The following is a 17472-nucleotide window of genomic DNA, read 5'->3' as shown; positions in this document are numbered from 1 at the left end:
TGTGACCTTGAACCTTTTAAGCCTTAGTTTTCTCATCTGTGAAAGAGAGATAAGAATAATGTCCTCTTACTACAGTTAGGATAGAAAGTAAATGAATTAGTACATATAAAAGAACACAGTGCTTGTTAACGTAGTCAGAGAGAGAGAAAGAGAACGAGAGAGAGAGAGAGAGAGAGAGAGAGAGAGAGAGAGAGAGAGAGTGTGTGTGTGTGTGTGTGTGTGTGTGTGTGTGTGTGTGTATAAAATAGGCTGTTAAGTATCTTTACATCTATAGACCTTTAAGATCATCTAAGAGCTTTAGATTTGTCCTCTTCCATAACAGTGGCAGTTGTGATCCTGATGTTTGCTTTTTTATGGATTTGAATATAATATTGCCTATATTTTGAAAAGAGGAGACTGCCGTCATGTGCAGCTATGATGGTTTTATCATAATATCACAGTAATGAATGCCAGTTAGATAGTGGACGCTAAATAAGGAATGTGTTTTCCGTGGTCTGGCCAAGAACCACTGTAACACTTTTTTCCTCCCCTTGCATGGATGTGACAGTGTGAGGTGAGATGGTGTGAGTGCAGGGCAGTGGACTGTTTGGATTATTTATGAGCCATGATATCACTGGTTGAGTTTAGCATAGATAAGATAACTCAGGGTAATAGCCCAGCAGAGCCACAGCTACAACAGAGCATTTCAACCTCCTGGCTGAGCAGAGACTCTGGCATTTACGTTTTCTACAATAACACTAGCAGCCTTCCAGTATTTTTTTTTTTAAACAAAAACCAAAAAAACCCTCAAATCTCCAAAAGGTATTGGAGATTCAATAGTACTACCTGTTGAATTCTTGAAGAATAGTGTAAAAATTTCATCTCTTAGATTTAGGTACAGTTATATTAGAAGAACATAGCATAGGTGTTTTTAATGTTCTAAAGTATAAATGTTTCCTGTAGATCTTCTGTCTTAGTTAATGTTTTAATATTGTCCTTTCTTTTACCTCATGATTTGTTATTGTTCCCAAATACTTTAAACATTTAAGTTTAATTTTACATAAATTTAAAAAACGTAAGAAACCACACTTATAGAAACCACTTTGATTTTATTGAGAAGTGTTGATAATAGAACAATTTTAACATTTCTTCCAGGTTGTTAAATAAATTCAAATTTAATTTCTGATTAATACGTTCTTGCCAAATTTTAAAATTCATTTTCCAGAGTTGACAAGATTTTTTTTTTTTTTGAAGAGGAATAGCATTTTTCAAATCAGGTTCCCAAGGACACCAATATTGTGAGATGCCCTCAGAGGAAAAAGGTTTCCTTTACCAAAAGGGTTTGGAAAGTAGCATTTCTGGTTGAAGAGATTTATAGTACACATTACCATATTAAAGGCTGAAAAATTCTGTGGTAAAAAACCATGTTTAATCTATTGTTTCCCAAATTCACTTGCTCTTAGATTCCTTTTATCAAAGAATATCTATTAATATTCCTTTGGGATATCCTGCAGGAGAGTTTTAAAGTGACTGCTTTTAAGCAAATTTAATTAATTTTATGTAATTTGAATTACAGATTTGGATTAGATCTAGTTAATTTGGTGGTTATTGCAGAAATGTTTTCTCACAACCCTTTTTAATGGGTCATTGATTTTCTAATTTATGGACAACTTATCCTTTTGGTTCACTTGAATTGTAACTGAGTTATTTCTTTCATTGCCTAAAATTTGCTTACTATAACTTCCACGCACTTATCTTGGACAGCTGACTAGAATGATATAAGACATGTATGGCAGCTCTTAAATATCTGAAGAAACTATTTTGTCCCCCACCCCCCCACTTTTTTTTAAATTTTTTTTTATTTCAGGGTATTATGAGGGTACAAACATTAAGGTTATACTTTATGTCTTTGCCTCACCCAAGTGAGGGGTAAAGGCACGCCCTTCCCTGCTACAATGCTCCCTGTGTCCTTTAGTTGCGGGTTTACCCCCCCATCCCCCTAATCTCTGGAGCGTGTTACTGCCATGTGATCACCCTAGTGTTGATCAGTTAGTACCAATTTAATGGCGAGTACAAGACTTTTTTTTTTATTTGTCAACCAAATAGTTCCATTTCCTTTATTTTATTGTCATGTGGTAAGATTTTTTTTATCATGATTTTCTTTATCACACATGTTCTCTTTCAGTTTTTATATTTGAAATTATTAAGACTATTAAGTGGAAGACAGGAAAAGAGTTGAAGGAACATTTGCCAGGTATTCAGAGTTATACAGTAAGAACATAGGCAAAAGTTCTTAATAATAGAACTAGAATTAGATCATAATCTACATTACTATCTCAGCTCTATTTGTATTATCTTCTTCCCTTCACCTCCCTACCTTTGTACATAGTGCACTGTTTACCTATTTACTTACCTTTACAGTGTCTTCCCCACCCCCCACATTGTAGGATAATTCCTTTAGTCTTAACCACTTTTTTCTACAAAGAACATGTATTACTTTTCCTATCGGAAAAGAACGAAATAATGCTATTTTGTAAAAACTTAGTCTTTTCCACTCTTAATTTGCCACAGCAAGGAAGGCAATTGTATAATTCATCCCCTTTACAAGAGTTAAGGACTGATAGTGACTAATGTGCTACTCCTCCTAAGGCTATTTGCATTTTAGGCAAGGAGTCTTTGGGCAGGGGGCTGCCGACTATGGCCTGTGGGCCAGATCTAGTCACAGTCTGTATTTTGGTACAGTCTGTGAGCTAAGCATATTTTTTACATTTTTAAATAACTGAAAACAAATCAAAAGAAGAATATTTTGTGATACGTGAAAATTATATGAAATCCAAAATTGAGTATTCATAAATAAAATTATATTACATTCAGCCACACTTATTCATTTATGTATTATTGTATTTTATAGTCCTCAAAACTCAAGATATTTATTATCTGGCCTTTTATTAAAAATAGTTTTCTAACCTCTGTCTTAAGGGAAAGTTTTGTGTATATTCACTTGAATGGTAAAGAAGGAATGGCCTTTTATGTTTCCCCTGAATCATTTATGAAGATGGTTTTCCTTTCCCCTATGTAAAACTAGTTATGGTTCTATGGCTGTAATTTTCTGCCATAGCTACTTTTCTGAATGAACTTGCCTCTTTGATTTACTTAACCAAATGGTATTTGAAAAGGCCAGTTTAGTATATTGCTTTACTACTTAGGCAAAATTTTATTTCTGTGGTAATCCTCTTTGAGTCCAGATGTGGCCATGAATGATAGTCATTGCAAATGCCACCTTAAATAAAAGTTCAGTAAGTGTTGAGGTTGCAGTCTATGCTAATATAAAGCTGAGGAAATGTTTCCTCTGTCACTCACATTAGATTTGTTTCCTAATTGGATCAGTTGGGCAACCTTTTACACATGACTTTTCCATTTGCTTTTTGCTCTCTTAATATATACCTCCTTTTTGGTATAGATTAAAGGTTTTATAGTGGTCTAGATTGACAACTTTTCCATATTTATTAGTGTTACGATCAGTCCTATTGTTCACTGATAATCTTTGGGACAGTTTTTCAATACATATAAATCATTCATCCTTTTAAATGTATTTCATTTGCATGCACTGACCCATATCAGAACAGTCTAACATCCTGTCCTACATTCTGGACAGTGTTATTAATTCTTATTGAATTGTGATGGATATAAACATTTCTTCTGTGCAAACATTGCTCTCAAAAGGAGTACGATTAAAATATTTTTTACTTTTATTTTTATGTTTTTTTTGAGACAGGGTCTCACTCTGTCTCCCAGAGTAGAGTGTGGTGGTGTCATCATAGCTCATTGCAACCTCAGACTCCTGGGCTCATGCAGTCCTCCTGCCTCAGCCTGCCGAATAGCTGGGACCACAGGCGTGCACTACCATGCCCGGATAATTTTTCTATTTTTTGTAGAGACGGGGTCTTTCTCTTGCTCAAGTTGGTCTCAAACTCCTGGCCTAAAGCAATCCTTCTGCCTTGGCATCCCACAGTGCTGGGATTACAGAAGCAAGTCACTGTGCCCAGCCCCAAATATTTTTTAAAAACAGCTTTATTGAGATATAATTTCAATACTGTAAAATGCATGTTTTACACATATAATTGAACAATTTTTAATAACTTTATGGAATTGTGCAGCCATTAACAGAGTTTAATTTTAGAGTCTTTCCATCACCCCCAAAAGAAAACTTGTACCCATTTGCTCCCCCCATCTCTCAGGCTACCACTGATAAACTTTTTGTATCAATAGATTTGTTTTTTCTGGGTATTTCACATAAATAGAATCATGTAATACGTGTTCTTTTGTGTCTGGCTTCTTCCATTTAGCATGTTTTTGAGGTTCATCCATGTTTTAGTATATATCTTCATTCCTTTTTATTGTCAAATAGTATTCCATTCTGTGGATAGATCACATTTTTATTTATCCACTTAGCAGTTGATGGACATTTGGGTTATTTGCACTTTTTGGCTCTTATGAACAATGCTGCTCTAAATGTAAATGTACAAGTCTTTGTGTAGACATATGTTTTCATTTCTTTTGGGTATTTACCTAGGAGTAAAATTTCTGAGTCATATGGTAAATTTAGTTTAACATTTTAAGAAACAGCCAAACTGTTTTCCAAAGTGGTTGCATCATTTCACATTTCCTCTAGCAATGTGCAAGTGTTCCAGTTTCTTTACATTCTTGCTAACACTTGTCATTGTCTGTCTCTGATTCTCCTATCCTAGTAGGTGTGAAGTGCTATCTCATTGTGGTTTTTATTTGTATTTCTCTGATGACCAGTAATGCTGAGCATGTTTTCCTGTACTTATTGGCTATTTGTATACATTCTTCGGTGAAATTTTTGTTTATATCTTTGCTTATTTTAAAATTGGGTTTAAACGCTCTTATTATTCAGTTTTCTTTTGTCACATATGCTTTTGGTGTCATATGTAAGAAATCTTTGCCTGACCCAAGGTCACAAAGATTTACTGCTATGATTTTATCTAACAATTGTATAGTTCTAGCTATTACATCTAAGTCTATGATCCATTTTGTGGAAGAAATTCATATGAATGCTTTTGCATGTGGATATTTAATTTTCCAGCATCATCTGTTGAAAAGACTATCCTTTTCCCCCTGAATTGACTTTGTTCTTTTGTCAAAAACCATTTGTCTGTAAATGTAAGTGTCTGTTTCTGGACTGTCTATTCTGTCCCATTGATATAGATACGTACTTTTATTAAAAAACATTCTCTTTTAAGATTCATCATTAAATCCAGAAATTTGATTTATCTGAATATCTTCCTGCCAGTCATTTACCAGACTAATTTAGATGCGTAAGGAGTGTAGGGATGTAGGGGAAGCTTCGCTTCTGTTCTCTCTGAAGGTTTGCTGAAATGCCAAGAATAGACAGATTAATAGGAGAAAAAGGCATATAAATTTATTTACCTCTGCGTGGACATGGGAGTCCTGCAAATATGAGACCCTAAGAAGGGCCAGATGGTTGAGGATTGTACACCCTCAACCACAGGGGAGAGGGAAGTGGGGGGCTGTGGAAAATTTTCAAGGGGTAGTAAATGATTTTTATGGGACATGAATAAACCCAAAGAACAATGGTCTGGGGCGAAGTTCCTCTCAGCTCTGAGGGAAGTGGCCAGAAGGTGAGGGACAGAACTTCACCATGAGCAAAGGTTGTCTTATTATGCAGATAAAGTCTCTTAGGTAATCTTTCGGAGTTGCCCTCAGAAAAATAGATGAAAATTCCATCTGGGCATGATGAGGACTTTTAATCTTTTCTCTTCTCTGGTAGTTAATCTTTCCTGATTATTTGATAGGATTCCTAGGGAGATGGCCCGGATAGGGGCCTTTGATTAGACACTTGGGAAATATATGACCTGAGTCTTACTGCACATGCAGATCTCTCATGAGCCTCTCTGAAAGCCCATTTGCCTGGGCAGGGGTGGGGGGTGTGAATCACAGCAGCACCCACTTTCATCCCTAGGAGACCTGGAATCCCTCACTGTCTACCTAACACACTGGAATCTGGAAATTTGGCAAAATTATAATGTCTTTTAGAAAGTGATCACTTTGAAAGCTTTAATCCTACAGAAAGTATGTATCTGTTGCAGATATTTTGGAGTTGCAGAGTTTTGCAGTTGCAGAGATTTGGAGTTTAACAAAAGTGTATATAGCATCTGTCAACTTTTTATTAAGTATTTAAAAGAATTAAGTGTTTAAAAGAATAAACTGATATGTTCCCCAGATAGAATTTTCAGTGGTTTTATTTTAGAAAAATATGAATCTTGGTCCTAGGGACCTGGAGTGTTGTCTGCATTTAAGGAAACGCTCTTTGACAGGGAAGAGGTGTGAAGCATCAGAATGGATTGTGGCAGAGGCAGTGGAATCTCATCATCTGGGGGTGTCTTTAAAAATAGTTTTGGCGTTCTTTTCCCTGTGACAGTTGTCTTGATCATAATCCTGGGTTTTTTTCAAAGGTTAATGAAGGGGATGCAACCAGTTGTTGTCAGCTGTTTATTTGTAAGGACTTGAGGAAATGGGCTTATGTTTAAAGAAGAGTGAATTGGTTTGCATATAAAGTATCAGAGAGTATCAGAGTATCATAAAGGCATTAAAACTATAAAATTTGCTTCTGAGCGATCCCTTGGTTTTCCAATCCTTGAAACTTTAAAGTAGCTGAAGCAGCCACTTGTGTCATGCCTACCTGTGGTGGTCTTCTCACCCCCGGCAAATAAAACTCTGAAAGGAACACCAGGAAATGCCCATGATGGTATGACCAGAAGATATCTGCACTCACCAGCTCCACCTTTCCTGGAGCGGATTCCATTACTTGCCTAGCACACACATCTCTCTATGAGGACCTCGCGTCCTCCTGAGCCTGTAGCCTGACTCGTTTATAATCATTCCAGCAAGTGGCTCACTGGTTGAGGATTGACAGAGCCATGTTACACATCATCCAGGAAGCAGATGAAGTTAATTTTTGAGGGCTTAGGTCGTTCCTTGACTTGTGTGTGTGTGTGTGTGTGTGTGTGTGTGTGTGTGTGTGTGCGCTGAGATTGTAGCTTTTTTTTTTCTTTCTATAAACAACTGTGTTGTAAAAGGTCAGTGTTTTCAATAGTGCAAGAAGGAGAGAAAACGGTTCTTATTTTGGACAAGGATCCATTTAATTGTTGAATCACCGAGTAACGGGTCAGGCATTGACAACCTGTAGCTCATTTGACAAAAGCCCTCAAAGAGATGATTCAGCTCAGAAGTATTCAGGGCAGTTGCCACAACCAGCACTTTAATCAGACTTGCAGAGTAGTTGAAATTTTTATTTGCCACTTCCCTATATTCCTTTCCTGGCCTCTTCCCCAATCACCAGCTGCCCAGGGTCCTCAGGCTGCCTTTTACTCTGGAATCACACCATGCCCTGCACTGCAGTGCCTCTCCCCTACAAGTTATTCCGTCTGACTGCCAACTATGACTAAGATTTCTTTGAAACCGATGATAGGTAAATGTAAACAGGAAAGTCGGTCTGATAAAATCACCTTACACTAAGAGGCAAATGACTGAAAGGTTGCTATATCCCAGGAGCTGTCTTTCTTCTCAAAGAACTGAATGGATTTACCTGAATGCATCTCTTATTCATAATAATTAATTTGAACCTGATTTATGAATTTGGTGTAACATTACCAGAGTCATTGAGTGGGGTGTTTATTGAAGAAACACACATTTTTTTTGAACTGGTTGTGAATTTTGGTCATGAATATAACTTAAAACTAAACATTCTTTGAAATAACTTTTACATGATTTTTATTGAAAAATACTCACACTTCTGTTTCCAAACATTTTTAGTAAAAGTTGGAATTTGAAAATATAGTGGAGTCTGTTTAAAATGGTGGTGGTCAAGGGCAGGACTGCGATGCTGTAGTTATGGACTACCTGTGTTAAACACACTGTTAGACCTAGTTATATTTTTAAGATGTGCCATATATGATCTGTGTAGTACTTAGCTCTTATTATAGCATTCTACTTAATTGTCATTATTTGTCTCATTATATTACTGTGGTCACAGATTTTCATTTATATCAAAATTTTGTTTCGTTGAGTAGCTTATTAATTACCCATTAGATAAGTGATTATGACCCCTGCTTTCCCAGCCTTTTTTTTTTGTGTGTGTGTAGTGCTCAAATTGTGAGAAATTGGGAGGAATAGGAAAGGGATAAGCTTAACAATGCCACTGATTTTTTCCTCTGCTTTTCCTTACGCTATTATTAAAAACTGGTCTTGATCCAGTAGCACTTATCATGATTTTTTTGACATGATAGATGGTTTAAAGAAAGATTTACATAAGAAATGAAGTAGGAGGATATTTGAAAAACTTTTAAAAGGTAATATTCATATTCTCCTGCCAAACATTGCTTGGTTTTACCCTTAGTGACAGACTACTAGACAGAAACATCCTTGGTCTTACCTAAAATACCTCCCCCTCTTTTTAAAAGACTGCACAGTAATATTGATTAGCCATTCTTCTCTTTCTCATAAATGGAGTGGATAATGCTAATGTCTTTACAAACCAGTGCTCATTTGTTTGCCTTTTTTTGTATGGGGGTTGTTTAGAACTGTGGTCCTCAACCCCTGGGCTGTAGACTGGACTGGTACCAGTCTGTGGCCTGTTAGGAAGGGGGCTACACAGCAGGAGGTTAACAGTGGGGGTGGGGGCAAGGGCAGGAGGTGAGCCAGCGAAGCTGCATCTGTATTTACAGCTGCTCGGCATCACTTGCATCACTGCATAAGCTCCGCCTCTTGTCAGATCAGCAGCGGCATTACATTCTCATAGGAGCGTGAACCCTACTATAAACTGTGCATGCCAGGGATCTAGGATGCACGCTCCTTATGAGAATCTGATGCCTGATGATCTGAGGTGGAGCTGAGGCGGTGATGCTAGCACTGGGGAGCGGCTGCAAATACAGACTATCTTTTAGCAGAGAGGTTTGACTGCACAATAAATGAAATGCGCCTGAATCATCCCCAAACCATCTCTCCCTCCCCCAGTCTGTGGAAAAATTGTCTTCCATGAAACCAGTCCCTGGTGCCAAAAGTCTATACTCTAGAATACAACTTTTTAATAAAACTAACTTTAAGAAACTGGACAGATACCAGAAAGGTATTACTATGCAGAGTATATTGATTTCTGAATTTATTTCTCCCTTTTAGTTTCAATATAATTGTTCTGCACCAAGATCTGTACAACTATGCAAGAAATGAAAGACCTGCAGGATGAGGGGAAAACGTGAGAAAAAATAGATTTCTATCTGTTTTCCTGTTGATAAAAGGGAAGAGCTGGAAGGAAAGGTAGAAGACTCAAGCCCAAACCAAAGCAGCCCAACCAACCCAAACCCAAAACAAGCTGTTACAGAAGAGTTACACACTTTAAAAAAATTTTTAAATTGAAGTAGCCTTTTAGAAAGGTTGCTAAAACTATAGTGAAAATGTATAAAAGAGAATATAAAAAAATACCTAGATGAAGCAGTGACTAAAATACCCCAAATCTTAGGTGTTTATCAGAAATATAAATGCTTTTATTTTATTTAACTACCTATCATTCCACCTTGTGGTAAGAGACTAGAAAAGACATTTTTGGTTTTGCTTTTGAATTGATTATAAATTATCAACTTGAAAGCTTGAAAGAGAAACATTCTTTGTCAAAGAACTAATTTTACGAAGTAGACAGATTATTTGTACTGCCTAGTGCCAACATGGATTTGTTTAAAACTCTTCATTATTTTATCCATTAGTACCTTAAGATGTATGTCAGACACCTTTATTTTATAGTTTACAAAAAAAGGTGAATTACATGACCTTAATGCTGACTTAACATAGTACCTAAAGAGAGCATGACCATTTTTTTATTATACCACATAAGGATATGTCCCCATTATACTTAACTGCACCAATTTAAAGTTTATGGTAATTTGGGTAGAATCTGAATTCTAGTTTTATTCTTTCACAATTCTTAAAGAAGTAGTACTGAAATAAATTTGTAATAAAACTGATCAGATAAGGCAGCTACCTAAGAGAATACATTGTTTTTAAGCATTTCTGTGTATTTTAAAAGCATCAGTTTTCTTATCAATAATGGATATAATATATTGATACATATGTTACTTTTTTCAAGTAGGCCATCTAAGGAGCTCTCCCAGGAGAAGCTGACAGCTTATTTTTCATGAACATATTTGTTTTAACTGAAAAATTGCATTGAAAAATATCTTAATTCACAGCTTTCACTACAGCAGACTGTTCCCCTTCTCTTTACCCAGTTAGTGCAAGGCAGTGAGGCGCTCTCATTTGGGACAAGCCTTCTTTCATTATTTATGTTCCTAAAGATAGCTAATTGTTTCCCAGAATACTGTATCCTTTAGAAGTAGAACTTCTTTAAGAGAGGACTGTGAATCCTTTATGTGGCTGATGTTTTGCTCTCGGCTGCTATACTCGGATGTATGCATTTTTCTCTGGGTTCATTGATTTAATGTCTGTTATAGTTTGCTTTTTCTTGAGGGACCTTTCCTTCATTATTGTGCACACATTGGGCCCTTAGCCTTACCTGTGATTTGTGTTTAATATAATAGTTTACAAGGATGCTTTTATATTGATCAGCAATATTATGTCCACATTCTGTTTAAAAATCTGTAATGGTTTTTCTCCGCCTAGGAAAAGTCCAAGCTTCTTAACCTGGCACATAAAGCCACCGTATCTCCTCGCCTACCTTTCTGACCTTTTCTTCCACATCATACTTCATTGACTTCGTGACTGCTTTCCTTCCTTGGAGTTTACCATACAGTTTTGAATGTCCTTGCTTTTTCCTTTGTTCTTGCTCTTCCCTTCACCTGGAACATTCCCATCTTCTTTGCTGGAAGGACCCCAAACTGGATTAAAGCTCTTCATAGCTTCCTGAGCATGCTCTGAGTGTATTCACTTTATATTGAAATTTCCTCCCTAAATTTCTATCATTTCAGATTGTAGGCTTCGAGAGGTGGTACTCATCATCTTTGTGTCCTTAGTAGTTAAAGGCTACCCTGTTATATGATGTATGCTCAATAAATATTCAGTGGCCTGAATTGAACTGCAGCCAAATGGTAGCAATATATTTAAATATGAGAAGTAAAATTTTTGTGGAATTTGTATAGACTAATATTAACCACTACAGTGTCAGATTTGTGAAAAAGAATGTTTAAACATGAAGTAAGCAGCTATATGATGATCTTCTTTTCTTCAAAGTTGAATTTGATTTAGCCTACATAAAACCAAACAATTATAGGTTAACAAAACAAAATTATTGATGTAGCATTTTTGATCAGTTAAGCCATTTGGATAATACACACCTGGCATAGTCTACTCTATTCTCTCTCTAAAATAAATGTGAAATATTGTCTATGTCATCATGAGTACCTTGTTTAGAATTTTGTTGCTCATAGAATGTTTTCTAGTCTATTTATTTTTCTTCATTAGCATATTCTCTTAAGCAAAAGATTAGCGCCTCCTAGGGGTAAAATGAAGGTGCAATGCTGTACACATATCTTTAAAAAGCACTGCAAAATTCTGCGAGAATCGTGTGAAATACAGAAAATGCTGTTTCACCCTTGTTATATAATTCAAGTTATATAATTTAATCCCAGTGTATCTCATAGCGCTTTTACTTTGCTTGTCACTTCCTCTAGCACTATTTATTCAGACAGTTTTTTGTTCCACAGGGAGAAAATATCCAAGAAAAGAAAAGAAGGAATGTTTTATTAAAAATTGAAAATGGGAGGTTAAGACTATTGACAGTTAGTGCAGTCGTTTGGGAAGGATGGTGACCAGGCCAAATGGCTATGACTCAGACTTGGAATAAAATAAAAGCTTTTTTATGTAGGCTTAGCTATTTACTTTCCCTTCTTTTCTTTCCCTTGAATTGCTCACTTGATCAGATACTATTCTAGAATCCCATTTTTTCCCCTCAGTTCATTCACTACCACCTCTCCCCCATAACGTTGATTTTAAATTTTTGAATAACATTCTCTTTTATTCTGTTCGTGCTGAGGAGACTGAGCCAATATTATAAAGCACTAGTGCAGGATCAGGTATCTTGTAAAAACTGATGGTGTGTATATTTTTGTTTATTGTTGTTAATGGTGACATTTGCTTTTCAAAGAATGATAGAGATGATAATGTATTTGTAGAACATTTGCCATATACATTATTTCTGTGGACCCTGAGACAGGAAAAGCAGGCAGTATTATGTGATAGTCAATGCCTAAGGATTTTTTCAGGCATTATAGGAGTTAAATTAGTCTACTGAATTTTATTCTAAAGTTCTTAAGATATTTAGCCACAAGTCTCAACAGTAGCTTTTCATTTTACATATTGTCTAAGTTGATAGGTCATTGATTTTTTTTTTAAATGATAATTTTGTTTTCAGATCATAGAATTTTTATTCTCTAGATTGGATTAGAAGGCTTCTCTTTTCAAACTTTTATTTTGCGGATATGAAAACTGAGGCCTAGAGAGTTTAGGTGGTTGGTTCAAGTTCATGAGGCTGGGGCAGAAGCAGGACTGAAATGCAGGTCTCCTAATTCTTTTCCCCTTATCACAGATTTTTTTTTTCCTAATTTGGTTTTGCGTGGCATAATATTATTTTTCTCCTCTAAACATGCCTAATTTAATTTTTTCTTTATTGTCACATAAATATGATGGTGACAGCTGGTTTTGGAAAATTTCCCTGACGTAGAGGATTTGGTTCAATCTGGCAAGACAAGTTGTGAAATCGCCTTCCTATGAAATAAGTGTTCAGAATCACACCCCATCTTTAACTGTTCTGCAGTGAGAAAGACATAGGAAGTGGAGTATGGAGTGAAATGTGAGTTTGGCAGGGTGAGGGCATAGTGGACCAGAGAGCATAGAGTTCCCAGCACTGTGTGTTAGTCACTGTCCTGGGAGGCCCCATTCTGATCATGTGCTTGGATTCCACTGCCCTTCTGTGTGCTGAGGATGTCAGACCCGCACAATAAAGTCATTTATTTTGAGAGATTAAGCAGCAGGCTGAGGATCACGAGCTGTATAATATTGTTTATATAAACATGAGGTCTTAGTGTTCTTGTTCAGGCTCTTTTAGAGTTAGGCTGCTTTCTGGTTACACTGGAAATACACTAAGAAGCACCTATAGATTTAGATGCATTAATGTGTGTGACATTCACAAGCTGAGCTTTTCTGCCTTGTTTTTAAGTCAATCTTTGCCTTATGAATTCAAGCTTGTGCCTTGGGGATGGGATTGGGTAAATTCTTATAGTGTTCTAATAGGTGAGTAGAAAATTATAGTGTTAGTACTCATTTCACTAAGTGCTTATCTGCATGTGTATTATGTCATACATGTAAGTACATATGTTCCTGAAAAGATCCATGAAAATTGGTTTATCTCTGAAATATAATTGAGAACTTGAGAGGATTGTCATTTCATCCTATCCCAAGGTAAATACTCTAATGGAATGGGTAATTCCTTTGTAGCCTATTTGGATATTTGTACATTTTCTAATCAAGGATTGCCTAAAATGTGTTATAATTTTTTTTTAAAAGAAATGAAATATTTTTGAACTTTTTCCTACTGTGGTAAAATCTTGTGACACCAGAAATTCAATTGATAATCCTTGGGAATGAGGAAATCAAAGTATCAGTTTGTGAAGCTGGAGATTTGGTTTAAAGTATAATAATTTGACTTCCTTTCAGTTTTGCTGGCCATTTTATAGGTACTATTGACGTTAACAGTTACTTTGTGGTAGAGCTATTGAGCCTAAGTTTAATACTTATGTGTGGCTAATGATGCCTAGATCAACAATTGAATATTAGAAGTTTTTGTAGTTGACTTAGGAAAAAAGTCCCAGAACACTGGATGTAGAAGTTGACTGTAGAAGTCATAAAGTTTAATGACGTTTAAACTGCTTTTTGGGAATTAGAGACTTACCATGTAAGATTTCCTTCTAGTTTATTTACATTAGGCCTTTTCTTGATTGTTGTTGTATAGTCAGATAGTTTTGATCATCCTTTAAATTTTTTTATTACTTTATGCTCTATATTCACTCGACATTTTAGAAGTACAAAGAAGTTTGATTCATACATATAAGACCTTCAGAGTTTAATCCAAAGACTGGCAAGCATATAGGGATTGTGCTGTGGGTTAAGTATGTGGGATTCTGTTTCCTGCCTCTTTCTGGACCACTTCTTTAGCTCCTTTCATTGAAGCAGCCCAGAATCCTACAAGGTGAGAAAATGGAAATGGGTTAGCCCACTGTGGAGCAGCCATCTTAATAGCCTGCTTTGACATTTGTCTGTCAAGCACAAACTTTGGAGTGGGCCAACTAGTTACAGGAGCTATCCCTACTTGGCAGACTGAACAAAGTTTTTAAGAAATCATTGGTGGTTTGAGTCCTAAAATCACAGGCTTAAAGCAGGCCTTTGGGATGGGGGAAGCTATTACAGGTTGAGTGTTAATTTTGTGCTAGTGTTATTTAGTTTTGAAAACCCTCCACCACAAGAAGATTTATGTTGTGCAGAGGAGGGTTTGGACAGAGGCCTTCTAACCTGACATATATTAAAACTTTTTTTTTGGAAAATAATTGTAGGCTCACAGGAAATGGCAAAAAATAGTACATAGAGTCTCAAGTATCCCTTTACCCAGCTTACATCTATGGATTTTTAAAATGTGGAGTGTGCCTCTGTGCATACTTGATCCTGGTGGGCTAAAGAGTAGGTAGACCATCTAGGGGGTAAAAACCTTAACCTCTTGTTAGAGTATCTCTGGTTGCTATAGCAGTAATGATGAATAAAATCAGGACATGGCTTGTATTTAAAAAATCGTAACCCCATATAGTACTATAAACTTCTAGTGTGTTAAAATTGTAATAGTTCTAATTGTCTTTTTGAATTATTACTCTGAAATTCACTGTTTTAGTTTTTAAGTTTAAATTTATTTTTTAAGTAATACGAGAGTAAAACATAAAAAAAGAGCTGCGTGTCTGAATACCATTTGAGGCATGTTTTCTACTTTGCCCCCTTTTGTGTTTAAGAATGTTAAGGATGATTCTGAGTTCTACAACCAAAAGTTTTGCTTTTCTTTACGTAGGTTCGAAAACATGTGAATGATCTCTATGAAGACTTAAGGGATGGACACAATTTAATTTCTCTTTTAGAGGTTCTTTCGGGAGATACCTTGGTAAGTTTTAAATTTCTTAATTTATTTTGAAGAACACACAATCTTTTCTGCATATGACCAGTGTGTTTTCAACACAGATTGTTCAGATTTTTGCAACATTCATCTTTTGTGCTGTGAATTCTGCCTGAGAAAAAGTTCTGGTTAGATTCCTAAACATTTCAGATTTCAAATGATATGAATTTGAGAGATTGAAGCACTTTGATTACTTCACTTAAATAATCAGTTCTATAATTAAAATACTATTTTTGTTCTTGCTTCTTTTTTATCTTTGGTGGTTTTTTTTTTGTTGTTTTTTTTTTTTTTTGCTTAGCAGAAGTTGGATGCATAATTTAACCAACCACATATTAAAAGACTCACAAATAGCAAGGAAATAAATGTCGCTTTCTGAAAAATGGTCTAACCCATTCCTCAGGTGTCATTTCCTTTTTTTGTGAACATTACCTCCCCTTCTCGGTTACCTGTGCTCCTTCATTATGTTCTGTTCATGCTCTTCTTTTCATTTCTGGTCTGTCTTGTGTCTTTGCTGTCCTATCTTCTGTCTGTTATATTCATTAGCCAAGGGAGCGAGATTTTTTGAAGACCTTACGATTGGTGAGTGCAACAGAAGCATGCGAATATGAACAGCATGAGGATGTGGAGGATGAGGATAAGGGGGTAGGTGTCGCCCCCGTAACTCGACTAACCTAGCCGTTCCAGTGTGGTGAGCGCTAACCTGACAAGAGAAGTAACTCCCAGGTTCAGGCTCCTTTTGAGAAAAGTACAGAAAGGACCAAAACCCACAGTGAGGCAGATATGTGTGTACTAAAAAATTGGACAAAGGAAATAATTTTCTCTTTAAATTTATCTTCAGAGAGCAAAAACAATTGAATCATTTATACATTACTGTGCACTGCATGGTAATTAAACATACTTTCGTAAATTTTATGGATGGCATTTTAGCTAAATGATTTATATATGTTGTATGTAAACAGGGAAAATCTTACAACTATTCTGCTAATTTTTGTGTGAATTTGTTCCACTTCTGGAATTGATATTTTAAACATGACAACTATTTATTGCCCCCTTTTTTTTTTTGAAGGACTTATGGAAATTTTATTTAATATTTAAGTTTCTGCTTTAAATCATACCTATTGGCAATAAGTATTTGATGGACGTTTTTTTTTTTCCCCTATTTGATACGTCTCATGGTATTTAGAAGGGAGAAAGATTTAAAATCTAGTGTCCTGATAAAACTCACAGAGCTATTTAATCTCCGTGACACTTAGTTGACTGCAGCCCACCTTTGCAAGGCAGATGTCCTTATTTTGTCTTCTATATGCCTAGTGTCCCCGATTTCATTGAAAATTGTGCTTTTGTTGGATCCGGTGGGTGAATTTATCAACATGGTTTCTATTTGTTATAGAAAACTTACTTTCCCTCCTGTGGTGTGCTGTCTGTTTTATTATGGCGCTTGGGCTTCAGCAACCTATTCATATTTAAGAAGCTAAGCTGTCCATTTTCTTTTTTCTTTTTTCCCTTTGGAAGATGTTATGAGATAAATTTCAACTCCATTCCTTGTATTTTTGTTAAACATTTCTCAGCCCTGTTTCCTTTTGTTTTCCTTCTGCTAACTTAGGACGACGTTTCTTAAGGGAAACGGCGTTAAGGAAAGTGATTCTAATTTGTCACTTTTCCTGTCACTGAGGATGCCCATCCCTAAGTAGTGTAAAACTAGTAGAGAGTCCTTTCTGATTATTGTAGAGTCCAATTTTGTGAATTAAGAGGAACATATACTAAATGGTTTTAATTGCGTTTCTCTCTTCCTATATCATGGCTAAGTAAATCTTCTCTTTCTCCTTCTTGGTGATTTTTATACTAACTGCATGCTACTTTACCTCATTTTCATTAACATGCCATATATAATTATAAAAAACCTTCTTGCTAATAGTTAGTGTTTATTAAGAATGGGGAATGATATTTAATTATTTTTGTGCCTCCATAGCTAAACAACTGTAGGCCAGAATTGTTCTATTAGCACATACAAAAAATCTGTATGTTCTATGACATTTTCTTTTTGCTTTTGTTTAAATAAAACATTTAGAATAAAGTATTAATATATATTTAAATAAAAACATGTTTGGAAAAAATCCCTAGTAATTTAAATTCAATCCCAGGTAACTCAAAGAAATTAAAAACTTTTTAAAGAATTTTATGGTCTTACCTACATAGTAAATACTGTTTTGATATATTAATATGATCAGAAAGTATAT

The 17472-nt window shown here is 35.7% G+C and overlaps 1 protein-coding gene across 1 annotated transcript in view; it reads left to right on the top strand.

The window, feature by feature from the left end:
• The window catches only part of DST (dystonin), a 374223-nt gene that overhangs the window by 107725 nt on the left and 249026 nt on the right, over window positions 1-17472 (top strand). The window contains exon 3 of the mRNA XM_012648708.1: window positions 15134-15223. Coding sequence (XP_012504162.1) covers window positions 15134-15223 — 90 coding nt within the window. The remainder of the gene's footprint in view (window positions 1-15133; window positions 15224-17472) is intronic.

This window comes from Propithecus coquereli, unplaced genomic scaffold (genome assembly GCF_000956105.1).
Source record: "Propithecus coquereli isolate 6110/MARCELLA unplaced genomic scaffold, Pcoq_1.0 Scaffold292, whole genome shotgun sequence".
In the NCBI taxonomy this organism is placed as follows: Eukaryota; Metazoa; Chordata; class Mammalia; order Primates; family Indriidae; genus Propithecus; species Propithecus coquereli.
This window is presented reverse-complemented; position numbering and strand designations above follow the sequence as displayed.